Source organism: Anas platyrhynchos, chromosome 27 (genome assembly GCF_047663525.1).
Source record: "Anas platyrhynchos isolate ZD024472 breed Pekin duck chromosome 27, IASCAAS_PekinDuck_T2T, whole genome shotgun sequence".
Taxonomy (NCBI): domain Eukaryota; kingdom Metazoa; phylum Chordata; class Aves; order Anseriformes; family Anatidae; genus Anas; species Anas platyrhynchos.
Genome location: NC_092613.1, coordinates 8250754 through 8271395, shown reverse-complemented (window position 1 = coordinate 8271395; position 20642 = coordinate 8250754). Strand labels below are relative to the sequence as shown.

Below are 20642 nucleotides of genomic sequence, written 5' to 3'. Positions count from 1 at the left end.
GAGCAGCCAGGCCCCTTCACAGCTGAGAGCCCTTCTCGAAGGCTTTTATCCGGGGCAGCAGGAGTGTGCCAGCCCTAGGGGGGGGGAAGCTCTTTTGGGGACCCTTTGTCCTTGAGGCGCTTTGCAAAGCCGAGAGGATGCCGGGGCAGGGCTGTGCCCCCGGGACAGCAGGAGGGGAGAGGGACCCTCAGCATCGCCCGTCCCTTCCCACCCCGAGCATCTCCCAGCTCTGCTCCCAGCTCCTCTCCAGCTCTGTCAAGAGGCAGAGCCGAGGTGGCATCAGCTGCAGGTGTCCCCTCTGCCCTAGAACTCAGCACCCCAAGGCTGGGAGCATCCCATCCCATCCCATCCCCTCCCTCGCCTTCTCGCCCTGCTTCAGTGCCTCCCCTCCAGCCCTCCAGGGAACAGCACGGCTTTTGCTTTCTCCACGAGCCTCCAGAAAACAGGAAAATAACTTTAAACAAAGGCTGACATGACTTGAAACAATTATTACCCAGCTGAAGCAGGGGAGAGGAGAGCAGGTGAGATTATTTTTAGCCATTAGGCCTGGAGTGACTGACACCCTGACGTACCACAGCGCTCGGTTTAATCTGAAACAGGTTTGGGATAGAATTAAAAAACAACAAAAACACACGGCCCCCCTCCAACAGGAGATCCTCGGAGGCACAAAAATTGCAGCCAGCGATGCCAAGGTGCGGTGTGCTTACCAGCCAGCCTCTCTCCCAAAGACATCCTCAAACCCACTGCTCTCTGCCCCCACGGCTCTCAGCATCACGGGGCGGGCAGGCGGTGCCCAGGGAGGATGATTTTGCCCTGCCCTGCCCTATCCCAGTCCGAATGTTTTCAATTATGACTTGGGTTTGCAAACACAGAGATGCTGGGCAGAGCCACGAGCTCAGCACCAGCCAAGGAGCCAGCGGTGCCAATAAAAACACCAACAGATGAACAGGCATGGACCAGCTGCACGAGGAGCTTGGGGTAAAGGCAGGCGGGGGGGACAGAATTAAATTAATCCCTTCATTATCAACCTGACCCCTGGAAAAATCTGAAGGAATGGCTGCGGAAGTTGCGAGCAGAGCACTGAAGGCAGGGGATCAGCTAACACGGCATCTGCCAGCCCAGACGGGCTCGGCTCTAATCTGCACCGCTCCAGCTGGGACCGCGCCGTGCTGTGCCATGAGAGAGGAGGAGGAGGAGGAGGCTGCAGGGGAGGAAGCACACGGGAAAGGCACCAGCACAGGGCAGCAGCGGCGTTTTCCACGCCAGGATTTGGGCAATCATTCTCCGTGCCTCCTGGATACGGAATAGCCCAGCACCCTCCAGCAGCAAGGCACACTGCAGGACCTGTGCCTCTTCCCATCTGCCTGGGGTGGGATTGCCTCCCTCTTTTGGGGAAATAAAAATTGATTTTTCTTTTGTTGCCCCTGGTACCTTCATTGTTAACGATGCACTGGGCTGGGATCTGTTAATGCATCATGCAGGCAGCTCTGAATGTTAGCAGGGCTCTGGGAAAGGGGGCACCCATCCTTCCTGCAGGCAGAGGGCTGGGGAGCAAAGTGCCTGGGCTCTCTGGAAGTGCTGCCCGCGGGGAGCAGAAAAATGAGGCCAAAGTGGCCCTGCTGGGACGGGGGAAGGAGATGCACATGATCCTCCACATGGTCCCTGCACACGATGCTCCATGGGGGCTCCTGGCAGCCCAGCCCAAGCCCACCCAGCCCCAGGCCCGATGCACAGCGCTGCTGAGCCCACCCTGGTGCTCTCCCAAACCACACAGGCAGCTCTGATTTCATCCTCCAACAGAGCTGCCTGACACAGATCTTATCTTGAGAAGTTAACAAAGGGACACAAGAGGGGTCTTGGGCAGCACCAAGAGACTGCTGCTGCTGCTCCCAGCCCCTGCCAAAGGATGCTTGTGTAGGGGCTGGGAGGGTGGTGGGAAAGAGGAGGGGAAAAAAGGGGAAAAAAAAAAAAAAACACAAAAAAAACTCTCCTCCCTGGATTTGGTATCTCAGATGGATTTAATTTTGAAGGAGAATGGCCGGGGAGCTGCGGGAGGAGAGCGCCAGCCCCCAGCAGCACACCTGTGGAGGGATTAGCGCGCAGGCTGCTGCCCGCCACGGCCATTCACCGCACAGAGGGACCGCTGAGAGCTGATTTATCTGCGGGATAATAAAGGCAAAAGATCCTCAAAAGGGACGAGTTTCAAGCCAAACTGCCAGGCTCCAGGGGGCTGGGGGATCTGCTCCCCAAAGGGGAAGGGGCAGAGGCTGCCCCAGAGGCGCTGCGGAGGTGCCTCGGGCACAAAGAGGAGATTAAGGCTGAAAGGCGCTGAGCCGGGCAGGGAGGCTGCTGGAAAAGAGGGGGAAGAGCCCATTGGAAGTATTTTGGATGCCTGACAAGGAGCCACAGAGACCATCTGGGAGAGGGGAGGGAGGGCAGGGCGCCAGGGAGGGCCTGGGGGGGAGGAAGGTCTCGGCTCCCTCCTCCTCCTCCTCGCCCAAAGGAGGGGAAGCAACAGGCTGGGGCTCGGGGGCAGGCGGCACGGAAGGTCTGTGATGGGAAGGGCAGTTTTGGTCCCAATTCACAGGGTTTTGGGAACCCAGGGAGGTGCAGATAAGGATAAATCCTGGCCTTCCCCATGCACAGGGGGATTCAAACCAATGACCCCAAATGAGGAGGTTTTGCTTTCCCCAGCAGCAGCCCCTGGGAGCCAGCCTCTGCCGCAGCGCCTCTGGAAAAAAGGAGCTCAGAAAGGAAAGGCGAAGAGGTCCTGGGCTCTGGCACGGGGCAACCCGATCAAAATGCACTGCAGATAGAGGCGGCTTTTTCCCCGGGAGGAATCAAAGCCTCATTGATACGTGAATTATGAATGAAACCTTAAGCTTTTAAACTTTTAACCTGCGCATTTCTAAGAAAGTCTTAATTTAGCCAGAGACAGGGCAGGAAAGAACAATGGCTGGGTGGAAGGTGCTGCATTTTCTCGGCTTTTGGAGCACACCCTGGTTTAAGAGGAACATTTCATTTACCGAGCCATTCCCAGGGGACAAAGGAAATCGTGATCCACATCGACACCAGCGCTGCACCCCTCCTGCCACAGCCCCAGAGGTGATTTTTGGCCTTCCTGCAGCAGCTGGGACACAGCAAGGCCAGGCTCCATCCAGCTCCTGCTTCCCAATTTCCCCGCAGCCGCAGGCGCTGAAAGCCGGGGCCAGGAGAAAGCCCTGGGGAAGGCAGCGGAGCAAGAGCAGTGATTCAGTGCGACAGGGGTCAGGGCACCTCACACCAAAGGAAAGCGGGGCGGGTCAGCTCAGTGGAAGTAACACTCATTAGGAAAATAAACTCTATAATGAAGCCGGGGGAAGCTTTGCTCTGGTCTGGTGAGGCCCTCTTAAGCCTCGGACCCATGGGTCATTGATTGAAGTCCTTCCCAGCTTTCGTTCCACTGGAAATCACCCCAAAATTGCCTTGCCGAGCAGCGCTGAATGAGATTTTGTTTATTTTCAGGACAACCGCAGGCACTTTGCTTCTAGCAGCAGCAGAGCTGGCACAGGTCTGGGATCCGAGCAGAGCCAGGCACAAAACGAGCCAGAGTCAAGTTTTCTGCTGCCCTACAACCAAGCCACCTCCAGGACAAGGGCACAGCAAATTTTCCGGGTAGAAAGACTGCACAAAACCCAAACCGAGTACAGCGAGACTAGGAAGGGTGCAGGTCTCACAGACAACACGTGGCAGGAAAAATCAGATGTAAAAAACCAGCCGTACGTGACACGATGTCCCTCCATCAGATAAAAGCTGACAGTGGTATCTGGACACAGCTCAAGAGGTGCATCTCTATTTGAAGCCCTTCACACATCAGAGCCTCGGTACCCACGGCTTCCCTTTAATTTTTGGTGTTCAGACTCCCACCTGCCCGAGAGCTGCCGCAATGCAACTCCCTCAGCATCCCGAATGAAACCCAGGTTTGTAAAATACAGGCCCAATTAAATATTCCACCACTGAGCTCGCAATTCACAAGCTAATTAGCTCACCAGCCTGGTGAGCCCATGGATCAGGACTTCAGCAAACGGCAAAGGCCGTCCCTGTTTGGGGGGAACTGGGCAGAAATGGGGCAGGAAGGGCAGCGGGAGGCAACGCAGCCCCAGAGCTGCAGGGCTGGTACCCAGCTGCATCCCAGCCCAGCAAAGCTCCTCACTTTCAGAGGAGGAAAGGGGAAAAAAAAAAATCAGCCACAAATTATAAATAAAAGAGATGAAAGTTTAGAGCGAAACTCAACAAAGCCCCAGGTGGCCCTCTGCCTGGGGCGCTTCTGCTAATTTTAGTTTCTCCGCTCTTCCCCGAGCTGTTTGGTTCAATGACTGCGTGGTTTTAGAGCGTTTACTTTGCTGCGAGTGCCGAAAACGCCGAGCACGTGGATGCCCCAGCTCGGGTACCGGCGTGAGAGGAAGAGGCAGAGCTGCCCAGCCCCGGTCCCACCCGCGCTGTGGCAAAACCTGCAGGGTTTGGGGCTCCCACTGGTCCCGGGAGGTCTCCTGGCTGCTTGCTGGCCGAATTATTGCACAGATCCGTGTCCAGGGAGGCTGAGGCACGAACCCACAGCCCCTTCCAGCCACCTCTGTTTGGGGCAGGACCCTCCCGGCCTCACTCGGTGCTGTGGCAGAAGGAGAGGCTTTGTGCAGCCACCACCTTTATTCCACCGATGGAAAAAAGGAAAAAAAAAAAAGCAGCAGCCTGGCAGAAGCATCCTATAGAGCAGAATGTATTTAAATACCTAATGAAGGAATAAATCTGGGAGAGGGAGACGTTTACTGCATCCTTATTCAGGCGGCGCCTTTGTGCAGGCGGCGGGGCCACGGCACTGCACCTGCGCCCCTGGCCGCCAGCCGCCTGGCCGGGGTGATGAATGGGGCAGGAGCACATGAAACCTACCTGGCAGGGAGGAGATCGAGTACTTTGCGGGGGCCTGGGCTCGGCCCCGACAAGACACAGCACCTTATCGATGGGGAGCGTCCCAGGGGGGTCACAGTGGGGCTGTTTCCACCCCCTCGCCCACCCAGGCAGCGTGCCTGGAAGCAGCAGCTTGTCCCATAGCACGGGCAGGGCTGGGGGCCAAGGGGGCTCCTGGCCGGGGGTCCCAGGAGGGCCGTGAAGTCCCGGCTGTGCCGCAGGGCCCCGCGTGCCGGCCTCCTTCAGCCAGGGCTGGCTCCTCTGCCATTTTACTGCAGGAAAACCCCGAAAAACTCCTCTGGCACAGCAGCAAAACCCCGCTTCTGTTTCTGAATCCGACAACCCCACCTCTGCCTGAGCCACAGCACGAACCCAGGGGTGCACTAGAGGGAATAGCAAGGAGAAATTGAAAGCTGCAAAGCTTTCCTGCAGGGCAAGGAGGGACCAGCAAGCAGCTTCGCTGCCTCTTCCTCCGTCTCTGGCTGCATTAAGCCTTTCAGCACGGTTGAAGCGAGCAGCCTGTGGTCTCTGCTGCCACGGGGGACGGCTCCGAGATGCGTGCCAGAGCCCAGCAAGGCTGCAGGGCTGTGCCAGCCCCTCGGGGGCTCTGCCTGCTTGGGATGCAGAAACCCCGCAGCCCATCGAGGCAGAGCCATACCCCGCCTGCTGCCAGGGATGAGGGCAGGAGCTGCCCCCGACCTGCCCTTAAAAAGCCAAACACCGCGAGCATCACGCTGTTTGCCCCACCAGGTGCCATCAGGGCCATCGCTCCACACTGGCTCCAGCCTTCACTGGGCTCTCGGCTTCACCTCCCCACCCCCAAAACGCAGCTGAAATCATCTGCCCTTTGCCTGCCCTCCTCCCCCGGGGTACGAGAGGCCACATCTGAAATTCAGGGGTCAGAAGGAAGAAATGCAGCGGGGTCAGAGGTGAGAGAAGCAGAGGGGAGGAATTTCACCTCTCCACACCCATTTGCTCCCCATGAGCAGCAGCAGAGCCGCCGGCAGCGCGGGGGCAGCCAGGGCCAGACCCCTCTCATGGGCAGGGAGCTCGGGGGCGCTGGGCAAAGCCCTGCCAGCAGCTACAGCACAGGATTCTGGCCAGGAGGCTGCAGGTATCACTTGCAGTGCTTCAGCCGACCGTGCTGGAGCGTTAAAGTCAGCCTCAGAGTCAAATTCCCCAAACAAAGCTACAGCAGAAAGAGCAGGAGGGATTGAAAGCTGTGCTCAGCACACGTGGAGTTACGTTCCCAGCATCTGGAGCCAGCACTTGGAGCAAGCCGAGAACACATGCCCTAAACACTAGTGTTTTTTTTTTCTCCTCCTTTAATCTACATTATCATGCCTGATACCTGCTGGAGATCTGCATTTGCTCTTTCCAAAACTGCTTCTCCTGCTGCATAAAGCTCCCCAGCCAAGCCAGTTACCTTGGGACACCCGGTGAGGAGCACCAACATCTCCTGTGCACGGCACAAAACCAGCACCCCGAGCATCCTTACCGACTCCCGGGATGCCCTAAGAGCAAGGGATGAACCCTAAAAATGAGGCCCCTTTCTGGGGCATGGGGACCCCAGCAGCGATCCTGTTTTGCCATGAACTGCAGGGCCCTGAGCAGGCACCAACACACGGGCAGGAGGGGGGCAGCCCCATTTCGAGGGAAGGTGGGGATTGTAGGGGCTGGGAAAGCGCAGCTGCAAACGGGGAATGTGCTGCGAGAGCAAAAGCCGCCGTTTTCATGTAAATGCTCCTAATAATAAGAGAGGGAATGAAGAAAGCAACACACACAAACAAGAAGTAGTACGTTTGTGCTGGAGAAGCAGAAATGATTCTAAAAGGAGAGCTTTATCAACGTTTTCCAGGAGGCATTGGCTGCTCTTTAATGCTCCTGGAGGAGCAGCACATTGATCCTGCTGGACCTGGGCTGCTCGGTGCCTCTGATCACAGGTTTCTCAGCAATCACGGCCGCCATGCAGCGCACTTGAGAAGCATTAGGCTTGTTTGTTTTCCCAAGCAAATATCGAGCCGCTCGTCTCATGCCCCATCGCTGGCATTTTGTGCTGTGCCCCGGCTCTCTGCACGGCTTCTGCAGATGTTCCTTCTGCACGGCCAGCCAGGCTCTGAGCTGTGCTGCTGGCAGCCTCACCCCATGCAAACCCCAGCAGCTGCAGCGGGGTCCCTCCCTGCTTTAGGTTTGATTTTGGCTAACTTTGCATCCCACGGGCAACAAACAGACCACAGGTCCCATACGGTCACTGCTTGTGAAGGATGCTGAGAGTCAGGCAGCAGGAGGGACCCTCCTGGGAACTTTCCCTGCAGATACCTGAGCATTTCTTCATGCCTGAGAAACCCAAATTGCAAACCCCATCCCAAATGAGTGAGGCAGGCAGGACAACCCACTTCCAGCTTTGCAAACCTCTCCTGCTTGTGCTCCCTCTGGCAGGAGCACTCCCAGTCCTCGTTAATCTATCGGCACACACAGAGTTTGATCGCTGCCTCTCAGCTACCGATATCGAACTCGTTGCTGTTGTTAGCTACGTGGACGCCTTCCCCCCTGATAGTGCTGCAATCATTTAAGCCCCACAGTTTTTCTAAAGGTCAGTGCCTCCCTCTTGCAGGGACAGAGAAATCTGGTTTGAACTGCTGAAGGGAAGTCCAAAGTTAAGTCCTCGGAGTTTATGGGCAGCAATTCCCCAGCCCTGTTCCCAAACAGCTCCCCAGAACGAGAAAAGGAGCCAGGCATTGGAGCTGGCAGCCCTGGAATATCAAGGGCAAATCTTAGCTGTGCCCCGTTCAGTGGGATGTATTTGGTACTGCAAAACAGCACACAAAACTATTTATCCTGAGTGAAGCTCAGTATTTATCTTTTCTTTCCGCTGAGGATTACAAAGCAATTTTCAAACAAACTCCCTGGAAGTCAGAGCGCGATGTTATCCCTCTCCCCCTGGGAAAACCACAGGCAGAGCAGCCTGCCCCAGGCTTTCCAACTCCTCACTCTCTCCAACTCTACCTGTCCCTCAACCCATATCTTCCAGATTGTTCTAATTATTTATTTCTCAAGAACAAGGCAAAATTCCCAGCGTGAAAGGCTCTGCACAAAGAAAGCATGAAAAGAAAACTGGAGAAATGAAGAACAAAAAGACATTTGGCTCGTCCCATCACATGCACTTACAGACTACTACCCCAGAGGCTTTTGCCTGTTCTTAAAGCACGAGGAAAAAAGCTCCCCAGCATCCTGAGGAGAACAACCTTGTGCCAGACCACTCATCGCTGCCACATCCAACCTCCTGGGCAGCACAGGAAGCAAAACTCCTTGTTCAGAAGCAAAATGACAATGAAATATGAAGGAACTGTGAACTACGAGCACCTGCTGCATGTGCCAGGCTCAAAACCTGACTTGGATGGTGCTGTAGGAGGTCGGGAGAGGATGAACCCCCCAGGACAGGAGGGATTTGCAGCCCAGCAGCCTGGGACACCCGTGGCTCAGCCCCGCTCCCTTTGCTTCCAAGCTCTGCAGAATGAATTAGCCCAAATGTCCTCAAGAGGTGCAACTGGCCTGCTAGTAAATGAAAGGAGAAGGTGGGAGCAGGGGACTCTCTTTATTCCGACTGCCATTTACTAATTTAAGCCTGCAAGACCAGGATAACCCCTTCTCTCCCCCACCTACCCACTTGCGTGTGCGACACAAAGCCTCTCGGAGTGCGAAGCTTCAAGAGCATCAGGCAGAAAGCATCAAAGAAGCTCGAGAGCTGAAAGCAGGCGAAAGGATGCTCCGCTTTCCCACTAATAAGCCACGGGCTGCAGGATGACGAGCAAAAGCAAACACCACATTAGTCAGCCAAATGTTAACTCAGAGCGGGGAGGGAGCAGGCTGCGAGCACTCCCAGCCGCTCGGGAAGGTAAGCGCTCCCAGCTGGAGGCACCGCGGTGTTTATTTGAAAGACCTTGTTGTACCCGAGTGTCTCTTCCTCACCCTTTCTTCTTTACTTTGAGCAGCTCAAGGGACCGGCTCTTGTTCTTCCCACCGCTGCGGATCTCGGGATTGGCATCCTCTCCAAGCAGCAAATGCAAATCGCTCCTGAAGTTGGTGGCAATGACCAACTGAAGAGGCCTCCTGCTTTTAATGAGCTGAGGAGGGGGAAGAGGAGGCTGAGCTGAGGTGAACAATTACCTCCCACAGTCACTGCAGCACCGAGTGTGCCTGACTCCCTGCTTTATAGCATGCTCAGGCTGCTTTGCGTAAGGCCTGCAGGCAGGTTTACGAGATTAAAGCCCAGCACACAATAAATAATTTAGCAGCTTACCACAAAATAAATAAAAAAATAAAAATCCCGCCCTGTATAATGACGGGGCTGTATGATCCGTACATTCATTTTAAACGCACATCACTTTCATCTACACACATCTACCTGATGTACACGCGTGTACCCGGCTGGAAGGAGCAGCAGAAGGTGCTGGGGGCCCTGGCGGAGGCGCGTGCAGGGCACTAATTGTGCTGAAGCCACTTGCTAATTACTCCAGGCCTGCCCAAGCCACTGCTGCTGTCTGCAGCCTCCTGTTTGCATGCGTGTGTCAGGGAATCTGAAATCCCTGCTCAGTGCCATGCCTCCTTGGTCCCAGTCCAGACCTTCACACGACCAGACCTCGGGTCCCTTTCGGTGTCCTTCGGGCTCGCCGAGACCCAGGTGGGACTCAGGCATGTGAGAAACGGCTGCTGCTGCACGGGGGTGTAAATCACAATGTGCAAATGTAGAGCAGAAAGCTGCAAGCTCGAGTAATGTATTCAACGTCAGATCAGATCACTGGAACTAGTGGCTGAAGTGAGAAGAACAGCACAAACACCCGCACCTCACCGTGCCACGCTCCTCTTCCCCAGCCACGAGATGTGGCTCCCTTCCTGCATAATTAGGAAGCGTAATTAGCATCACTGGAGGCTTCTTGGAGACACACCTGATGAAGAAGGAGACATCACATCATAATCTTCTGGCCCTTGAGCAGCACTCACATTTAGACGTGCATTTTGTCACCCTTTGTGCCCTCTCTGCTGCGCTCCGGGAGCCTCCTGCAGCACGGGGTGGTTCCATCTCCCTCTTTATTGCTCGGGCTGGGCTGCCTGCAAAGAGCTCCCTGAAGACCTGAGCAATGCAGGCATCTGCCTTTCCCCGCGTCCCCGCAGCGATGAAAAGGCAGCAATAAGAGGAGGAGGAGGTGGGGAGACCATGCATCATGCCGGGTGTGATGGACTCATGCTAATGCAGAGCCCGGCCACATCCAACCCACACCTGCCCAGCACACCCGTAAATAGCGGGCAGGCAGTGATGGATCTGCCTTATCTGGCAATATTTCACAGCCTCACTAACGCTGGCATTGCTCTGGCCTGCAGCAGAAAGCAGCAGTAACAACAATGGGCAGTAAACTTCAGCCTGCAACTGGAAAACGTGTGAGGAAAGGCATGTGTCAGGGGAAGGAGGGGAAGCCAACCTGCAGGCACGCTCACAGCCCATGCTGGTGCCACCTCCACGTGGCATTTTGCTCCGAGATCGTCCCCAAAGCCCAGCCCTTGTGCAGCAGAGCAGGGGCTGTGCCTGCAGCCCCCCCCTCCTGCTGTGTTTGTGTTTTCCACATTCGTTCCTTTTGCCCCAAGGAGAGCTTTATAGAGGCAACGCATCCTGGTCTTCTCACAGCATTTCTTGCCACGCGGGGATTTAAGAACTTCCAAATGGACCAAGACTCATGTTGTTCTGACCCCAGTGAGGATTGTAAAAGCCTGCAGAAAAACACATCCCCCAAGGACAGCACGAAATTCTTGACTCACAGATGGAAAGGCAGAACCAACCCTGCCAAGAAAACATCCAGAACACAGCAAGTTCTTCAGATTCACACCCAGAGGAAAGCAACAAACAGTCAGAAAAAGTGCCATGAATTCACAAAGTAGTTTGGTATTTCCTGATGTTTTTCACGAAGATGACTCCGACAAGAAATGCATTATTGAAATACAGAAAAATGTAGCTCTGCCTCCAGCACGAACTGGAGGAAGAACAACTTCTGCCTTACTTCATCCTCATGAAGGAGATGTCAGCCCTTCTTATGAAAGGTGTGGGGATTAAACATCTTCTAAACATGTCAGAAAAAAAACAAAATGCATGCACAAGTGGGAGAACCAACCCCGTGGGTATGGCTACGAGAGCTCATCCTGCGCTTGTGCTGCTCAGGACAATTAATAAGAGCATCTTTAGGAAGGGCCAGGACCGAACCCCAGAGATGCAGAACCTACACCAGGAGCTCTTCATGAGAAAACCCTCCCAGCATTTGCAGCTCCGGGCCTTTGAGGCTCTGGCAGAACCGGCGAGCCCTCAGAGGCGAGCTGCTTTCAGCCTCTACTAGCTCCACTTTGTCTGGAGACGAATAAAACATAATTGCTGCACTCCAGATTTCGAGCTGATTTTTCAAGGTGCCCGAACCTGAGTAAGAACCAGAGCCGTCATCGCCTGAGCCAGGCAAAGGATGAAAGCAGCCTCCCAGCCCACCTGGCTCGGTTTCACATAGCATGTCCTGCCCCTTAGCCCTCCAGCAGCTATAAAACACATCTCCAATTCTCTTTTTTTTTCCCCTCAAATTTTACTCTGCCAGGCAACAGATAACAGAAGGAGGGAGGCAGTGCTGGGAGAAGAGAGGACCAATTTCATGTCTTTAAGGGGCCGTAGGGATATTCCTGAACCATTCCATCCAAACCGCAGTCCAAAGGGACCTCATATTTCCTTGCACAGCTTCCAGTTATAAAGTAAGGCTCCAGCTTCTGGCTACTAAAAATCCTGGGCATTTTGGAGGCGCTGACCAGGTGCCTGTTTGCCAGGGCCATGCCCTGAGAGCCCCCCTTTCACCCAGAGGGGGATTCCTGTCCGAGGCTGGGGTACCTCCTCCCACCGCACCACAGCACATCACAAGCAGATAATGCCAGCTGCCCCTTAGTTCACGCCCTAGGGCCAGAAACAGAGCCTGGTTTCTCAGACCTTTCAATTATAAAGCTTAATCAAGAATCACCTGCTGCCTACCACCTCTGCTGGGACACAGAGGGCCGTGTCCTCGTGAAGGATGGATCAGCCGCCAGCCAGCACTGAGAAACTCCTCGGAAGGAGGCTGTGAGCAGACGACTTTCATCTCTTCAATAACAGCCCGATGTCCTCTTGGCTTCTCTACACACTGATGCAACTGCCTTTTTTCCTAAAGTGCTCCAAGAATGTGCGTGGAGGAGATAATTAAGGATAAATTAAAAGGATGAGATAACTATCCGTAGAATGAAGTCAGCTAAGGACAGGTCCGGACATATATTTCATGGTGAAACATCTATTTTATTCCCACTAATGGAACAAATTAAATCATCCAGGCCGAATAAAACCATTGCATACCAGGACATAACAATACACTCAGAAGTTCGCCGTTCCCCTGCCTGTGTCACCCATCAGTTATCCCCGTCCCCTACCACGGTGGGGGTTCGCTGAAAGCAAGGACAGACAGCACAAGGCGCTGTCATCGGGCACGCAATGGGTGGGCACAATCCCACTTCCAAACGTGAAAGCTGGGCACAGCACTGCAGATTTTTCTGCAGTACTTTTCCACCCGACAGATCCCAACCAGCTCCTCTCTCGGGTGACCTTGCACGCCAGGATTGATTCAAGCCATGTAGGAGAGCAAGTGGGACAGCGCGCTGTGGCTGGGTAGGACAGCGACTGACCCCATTAGCCCAGGAGGATCAGGCAGGAATTGAGATGCAGACACCATCCCCTTCACCTCCTGGCACCTGGAGTAACCAACCCCCACCCCTGAGTTCTTGTCTGTAACGCCAAGGACACTGAAGACAGCCAACGCAGAGCACTTGGCTCTGTAGAAGCAATGTCTGGATGCAGAGAGCAGCCTCTGAGCCTGCCCCGGGTAGCTGGAAGTCACTGCTGGAAGCGTGTCCCAGACCTCCCGAGGCACAGCGAGGCTCCGAGCCACTGCAGGAACTGAGATTTGTCCAGAGCAGGCATAAACAGCATGATGGCAAAATAATACTTGGACTGTGCACCGTCAGACATAGAAGAGACATTTATTTATTCTTGATCACAAACAATGTCCTCCATTGACAAGCTGAATGAAGGGCACTTCACTGATTTATTAGATCTAATAAGAAACACACCTCTTGGGATGAAATACAAGATTGATTTTAGTGGTGAGCCATGCTGCCAACCAGCCACTGTGCTCAGCCTGCTGAGATGAAACCGGGCACGCACAGGGACAGAGACTTGAAACAGCATTGGGTAAGGGAAATAAACGGAGAGATTTGCACAAGGCAGCTAAAACAGGAATAAAGCTTGCAATAGCAGCCTTCAGGCCTGACAGCCGAGGCTCACTCTTTTCTTCCTGCAGTCCTGCTCTCTCCCACTCAGCCTTTGTGCCCGAGGAGGAAAGCAGCAAACTCCTAGGAAGTTTACGAGTGACTCCAGTGTAGCTCTCAGGAAACCTCAGAGTCTGACCCTTCCCATTCCTCTGCCTTTCAGACGAGCCCCTCTAAATATAGCAAGTATAATTTTCACATCAGCCTCAGCATCTACCAGGCAAACCACATTAGCTGAGTTCCGTGGATGCCGTTTTCCATCAGGAAAAAGACAACTAACGCAGCAGTGCTTAGCTTGAGGCCCTATTAATAGCAGTCCTAATTATATGGCTGCAAATTTAATTCATAGCAATGATTAGTGTCAAAATCAAAGGCATCACACATCAATATTGATGGAATTGTATAAAGCCCATAAACAGAGCAAGCAAGCCGACACATCTCCCCCCAGCAGTTAGTTGCTGTTAACTGTTGCATTAATGTCTCTTCTAATTTTGCTCGATGAAAATTGCTTTATTGCAGGAAGCCACAATTCTGAGCAGTTACATCTCTAATATGATCCCATTACCCACTCTGCTCCCCCAGCCACAAAGCCGAGCCCTGTGCCGGAGAGCCGGAGCACCAAGCTGCGGGGAGAGCAGGACCCCGCGTACCGTGCTTTATCCAGAAGGTCACAGCCTCATCAGCACATTTGCTCTTCACCCACTTAGAGAAAACTGCTGAGGGTTGGTAATTCTCAAAACCAGCCTGCCGGGGAGCCAGGCTGCCCGCTCACCTCCCATGCCTTGGGGTTCTTGTGCACAGGGTGCAGCCCCAGGAGTGATCCTGCAGCCCCTTGGGCGGCCACAGGCACCGAGCACCCCCTGCCCAAGGCAAGCCCCATGGCAGGGTGGCAGGCTGGATGAGGCAGTGCTATGTGAGCAAATTCCTCTGCCGGCACAGGGTTTGAATGATTTGAATGATCTATTGACTCTTTCTTTTCCCTTCAGCAAGGACAGGGCTGAGAGGTGCGCGCGCTATTGCGCCGGCTGCGCAAGGTGGCTGAGAGAGGCACAAAACAGGTCCCAGCCCCTGCTGGGGATGGGGAAAGGCAATTCAAACACACCCCAGGAAACAGAGAAAGGGTAGGGCTGGGAAAAAACAGGGGCCTGGGGACCTTCAGCATCCAGCTCCTTGGGGCAGAGGCTGAAGCAGCAGCTGCCCCCCAGGGGGACGCGCATGAGGCGGGCAGGTGAGTGCCTAACGGGAAGGACAGCAGGGAGATAACGCCGAGTTTTCGGCAATGAACTCTCACGGGGAAAGCACAGACAAATGTAAGAGATTTCAGAGCTGGCTCCCTGACTTCTTTCCTGCAGCTACACAAAAGTCTCTGCTTTGAAATCCCAGCCTGAGCCACCAGCTCGCTTCCAAAGTAAATCAACAACTGCGGGAGAGGGAATAGGCATGACGCAGCTCCCAGACATCGCTGTGGAGGTAGATGTGCAGGGTGGTGAGACGGAGGAGAGGTGTTTATCTGCAAATCTCTGGCACTTACAGAAGTATGCACATTTTTACTGTCCTCATTTCGCACGTGGAGAAGGAGAGACAGAAACGTTTACAGCCCTGAGCATCCCGCGCCCTCACGGACGTGCCTGGTGGTGGAGCACGCACGGATCCGGGGACCACAAGGGCAAAAAATGCCCCAGGAGCCCCCCAGCTCCCAGCAAAGCTGCTCCCCATGCTTCACACAGCCTCTGAGGCCACATAAAAGATAACCCCACGTGCCAAAAAGGAATAGATTTACTGAAAGCATGGACAGGACCAGAAGACAGAGAGCATCCCCAGCGCCACGCAGCACGGGACAGGGCAGTGATACGGGTACCAGGAGGCACGGGGCTGAGCAGCAGCACAGCACGCTGCTGCCTGTCAGGAAGGTGCTTGGCAGATGCCACCGAAGGCTGACTGTAACAAACGTCTGGAACAGCCTCGCTGGAGACATGAACCAATTTTCTCAGCACCTGCTCGCCGCCGGCTCCAGCAGCAGGTAGAGCCCGGACCATCCCCACATCCCTCCTCCCCCAGCCCCAAAGCAGTGAAGTGGATGGGCATAAACAGATTAACTTTGCACCAGGAAGGTAGGTGTTTAAGTGGGTCTACAATATAGACCAGCACAAGGAATTAAACCCTGCTGGAGAGAAGGCTTCTTCTGTAATCCGACATAATTAATGCAACGCTACAGTAAATACCTTGTGTGCAGGCACAAGCTGTTTGCTCTAACTGCCTCTAAATGCGGCACCTCCCCGGCTCCCCCCAAAACACTCAGCAGCAAGCAGCACGGCCGCCTGCACAGCTCGGCAGCATATGCACCTGCAATATGCTGAGGGTGCTGCTCCCAGCCCCTCGGCCAGGTCCGTGCGCTCCAGCCCCTGCTCCCCCCTGTTCAGCATCGCCCCGTGCACCAGGGAGGCACCTAATTTACTACTGCTCAGCACTTGTAAAGTGCCGAATGAATATTAATGAGCTGATGTAATTAAAATGATGCAGACATTCAAGTGTAGGATCTGCCTGTCCTTGTATCTTCCTGGATAGATGAGGAAGAAATTCCCTGCTGCTTAAGGACACAAAAAATTAACAGCCTGCTGTTGATTACATTTGTTAACTCTTTCCATGGCACGGGGGAGCAGGGTCTGCATTCAGCAGGTTCACCAAGTGCTGGTTTTTTTATATGTTAATGTAATTTGAAGGATCTCAGCTTTCCAGAGCAACGTCTCTGACGCTGGCTTTGCTGGGGCCGGACCCAGTGCCTGCCCGTACCGAGGAGCCGGCTTCCAGCTGTAGCCGTGATGGAGAAGCACAGCAAGGGAGGTCCCCTCCAGCAGCTGGTCCCAATTCCATGTCCCCAGGACCATTTCCACACTCAGTTGCTATACAGGACTCCCGAGGACCACACTCAACAGATGGGTGACTGACCAGACCTGCCTTTGTAGCCCACTTACTGAAGAGAAGTTTTTGGGGGAAATAGAAGGGGAAAAATCCCAATTCAACTCCAGAACCTTAAAACCCACCCAGCGGTCCCCCAGCTCCTGCTGCTGGGAGAAGAAAACAGCGTGGAGACGTTCTTAGCCCTGGGCAACTAGCCCCAGCTTTTGTGATGCAAAGGGTGAGGAATTTTATCTTCCAGGCTGGATCACTCATCCAGCTGTCTGGGGGAAGAGGGAGGCACAGAGCAGGAGGACTTTGCCCTGCGGCTTGGTTTCCAAGTGCAGCCAAGTTAACCCATTCCCTGGCCCAAAAATCTGCCAGCGTCAGCGCTATTGCCATCGCCAAAGCAAACCCCCAAAGCTCTCATGCTCGGTTTTCTACACAAACTGGGAAATATCCGAACCCTCTGAGCACGTTTCGCTGAGGTTCGCTCTCAGCCACACTCCACAACCGGAGCCAGCTCCTCACTTCCCTCTGCCCAGCCCATTATTGCCCTGTTGATTTTTGCAACAGCCCCACCAACACACGCCACAGTTCTCTGAATGATCAAATGCTGAAAACAACGCAAAACCCAACAAACAAACAGGCTAACGCTGTAATACACAGACAGGCAGCGTGTGAAGGAGCCAGCCCGGTGCTGAGACCCGCGTTGACCCGCTGCTGAAGGAAGGTGCTGGTGCGAGCATCCCCTGACGGCAGGGATGCTCTGGAACATCCTCACCATTTCGTGCCCTGACCCCAAGCCCTCTTATTTTTGCTCCCTCCTAGCTCCCAGTTTCACACTGGGAAATACTGGCAAGACACAGCAGCAGCCACAGGTATCAGAGATTCCCAAGAGCGAAGAAAAATGGATCCTGGCTCTCCGAAGCCACAGAAATAACCTTACCTTCTTCAGCTTGCCGTTTTTAGTCCCCACAAACACCACGCTGTAGCCGTTGTAGACGTACGAAGCCACAGAAGTCATCCGGTCCCGGCTGGAGGTGAAGAGCGTCACCCCGTCCACCGGCACCGAGCCGCCCAGGGGCTGGTTGATGTCGAGCCCACAGAAATTGTCGTCGATCGGAACGGGCTGGAAAGAGAAGATTTGGGGCAGCTGTGAGCAAAACTCAGGGCACGGAGCAGCCCTGGGCAGTCAGGATCCCAGAGAGGGGAGTGGGTGGTGGGGGGAGAGGGGCCGTGGGGCATTTCCCCCTCTCCCCCCTGCGTGAGCCAGCGTTTTCCTTTCCTTCTTTCATTTCATTTAACCTGCACGTTTATCTCCTCCCAGCAGCCAAACTTAATATGCTTGGCGAAAGAAGGCCCCAGGGATTCTCAAGTCAGCCCTAGAACAATCTGCATGTGATCAAGATTAAAGAAATCAGCTGCAGGAAACCACAAAAGATTCAGCTGTCATTTGGATTTACCTTGGTGGTTTGCTGATACCACCCTCCTGCTGCAGGAAGGTGAGAGCCTTCCTCCAGCTCCCAGGGCCCGAGGCAGGGAACAGCAAACCTTTCCGACAAGCAGCACACCTTTATTTGTCTGCCTCAGTGCTATCCCTTCCCTTCGCTGTCATCCCTGACTGCCTGATAACAATAGGGATTAAAAAGAAAGAGGACTGCTGCATCCATCTACGTTTGGGGAAACTGAGGCACGGAAAGATTAACCCTACCCTGCAACCTGTATACCACAGGGCCCTGTACTGATACCAAAGGCTACAAGAGTCAACTCAAGGGCATCCTTACCGCTTTGGTGCACTGGACGTCCTTGCCCAGCAGCCAGTTGAGCTCCAGGTTGCCCTCGCCCTGGTAGCAGGACTGCAGGCGGTCCTTGATCTGGGCGTTGATGGTGCGGATGGGGAAGACGCAGAGTGCGGAGTCGTCCGGTGGCTGATGGTACTGCTTCTGTCCCTTGGAGAAAATGGCAAAGAGGACGTCCTCCTGGGCCGTGATGTTGAGGGCCCTGGCCAGCACGTCTCCCGGCTTCGAAAGGTAGGCAGCCTGCAGCAGGCGGTACTCCGTGTCCCCCTTGACACAGCCGAAGGGCAGGGAGACGTAGGAGTGGAATTTGGGGTCGTCCTTGCAGAGGCGGACGATGCGAGACGTGTAAAAGAGGTCGCTGGCAGAGTTGATGGAGACACCCTCTGGGGTCTCTGGCTGGACAGTCAAAAAATACACAAAATTGCCACTGGCGAAGCCGTAGATGTAGAAGATGTCAAAGTGCGACACGAGGGCCAAGGTGTCTGAGGGGATTTTAATGAGGGACGAGACAAAGTCACTGTGGAGCTCATAATCCAACATCGCTGACGACTCCGGGTCCCGGGGAAGCTTTCGGCTGGAGAGGGTGGGGAAATAATCCTGCTTCCCGTCCACCGCCGTGCCGATGAAGAGCTTCCCGTCCTCGCCCTCCGAGCGCACGATCACGCCGTACATGGTGCCCGTCTTGTTGACGCTGGAGAGGTAGTGCTCCTTCTTGTGCGAGGGCTCCACCAGGATGAAGAGGTCGTCCAGGCGCAGCAGCTTGCAGACCCCCTGGTAGAGGCTGCCGCAGGCCAGCAGCCGGTTCTCGGAGTAGTCGATGATCAGCAGCTTGTTGACGTTGTTGGTGAGCGTCAGGATCTCGCTGCATGGCTGCACGATGAGGGGCGGGTAGCAGGATTTGTTGTCCTCCTCGGGGCCGGTTTTGTGCGCCACCAAAATGGTCAGGTTACCCGACAGCTTGTAAACCCTGTTGATAGCTCCCACGTAGACGGCTCCGGTGCCTTGGTGCACGGTCAGGTGGTTGAAAGTCCAGTCCCGGTTCTCCGAGTGGAAAGTGCTGAACAAGGCGCTGCCGGACGCGTTTCGGGACAGCGACGCCAGGAAGAGACAGAGCAAAGCCACCGACCAGCCATCGGAGTCCGGTACCCGAGGCCAGATCTTCCTCTGATCCATCCTGGGAAAGGCAAAGCTCGTGCTCCCCGCGCGTGTCCTGTGCCCCAGCAACGTCCCTCACATGGTTCTAGGGGAGAGAAGCAGAGCAGACAGAGCAAGGGATTAGACCCAGCGCGCCTGCAGATAAAATTCAAAGGAGGCTTTCTAATTACACAGTCCTTGAGATAAAGTGAGGACATCTCTAAGCCCAACAAGAATTAAGCAGGTCTCCTTACTTATTGGTAAACAGTTCAGGCCCGATGTTTTGCCACTTGGTTCAGGCTCTGCGTGTTAATTTGTGGCGTGGTTCAGCTGCTCCTAACGTGCTCTGCTCAGCCCCGGGAGGGGATCAGCCCAAGACAAAGCCCGCAGTTCACACACCCAACCATCAATCTGCAATCTTGGCTAAAAGGATGTCTCCTGCAGGGTATGTTGTGGGAAGCAGCAGAGGAAATAAGAGGTGTTTTCTACCTTTAAATCCTCGATGACTTAATTTGAAAACCTGCGAAAGAAATCTCAAGCAGGCAAGCGCAGTGAGCACGCACACATCAAAGCCGTCAGGAACTCCTCCACCACTCCCCTCAGCAGTACCTGTGCAGGTGCTTTTCGGGCAGCAGCATTTCTCAGCCCTTCCAAGGCACTGTGCTGCCAAAGAGCAGCTGATTTGGGGAGGAGGCACACAGCGGGTAGGTGAGATGCAAATGCAGCCAGCAGCACTGTGCGCAGGGGAGAAACGGCCAGTTTGGGAAGCTCGGACAAGGTTCCTGCTCTAACAAAACTTCCAGGTGATCATGAAAACCTGTGCAAAGCAGCCTGGACACTGTTCCAGAGATGCATGCCAAGCAAACTGTCCCTGTGCCCTTCCTAACAGCTCCGTGGATAACCATCAGAAGGGTTTCCTCTGCATGACGCGGCCATTTGGGTGAGAACGTGAGGACAAGGTGAAGGAATAAGGCTTGAGCTGGATAACTCTGTCCACAATCTCTGTGCCAAAGAGGCCACAGAATGGAAGGCATTATTATTATTATTTAATGGAAAGTGTCAAATTGGGGAAAACATTTTATATGGTCCTTAAATTCCCTTCCACTGCCACCACCCAAAATGATCACAGAGAACAACTCAGCAGTACCAGACGTGGTCTCAGGCAGAGGTAAGGAGACCGTGGGGTGAATCAGAAGAGGTAAAGACCGAAGGATGCTTTAGAGCTCTTGCTACCACAGGGAGAGCTACACGGGCACTTAAAGCAAGTGCTGCATCGTGTTGGAAACATCTCATCCCCTTCCGTCTGCTCCAGACACTCAGGGAAGGGCACACAGCCAAGCGTTACCCCAGCATCACCCTTGTTGAAGCAGGACGGGGCCAGCAGAGCCCTGCCCTCCCTCAGCTGCTGATGCCCAACCCCAGCCCGGAGCCACCGGCACCTCGGACCTTTCCCCACCACCAGCACGCAGCCACGGGCGCTGGGAGGGTGCCGGAGCC

General features: G+C 54.5%; 1 protein-coding gene across 18 annotated transcripts in view; it reads right to left on the bottom strand.

Annotated features, from left to right (window-relative positions):
- PLXNA2 (plexin A2) overlaps nucleotides 1-20642 on the bottom strand; it is a 412814-nt gene that overhangs the window by 109433 nt on the left and 282739 nt on the right. For all 18 annotated transcript variants that reach the window (XR_005261033.2, XR_003492559.3, XR_011805133.1 and 15 more), the window contains 2 exons: nucleotides 17997-19251; nucleotides 17159-17341 (listed from right to left, as the gene is read on the bottom strand). Coding sequence is in view for 14 of the 18 variants with exons in the window: in XM_072028626.1 (XP_071884727.1) it covers nucleotides 17159-17341; nucleotides 17997-19184 (1371 nt within the window). In the remaining 4 variants the exon portion in view is untranslated. The remainder of the gene's footprint in view (nucleotides 1-17158; nucleotides 17342-17996; nucleotides 19252-20642) is intronic.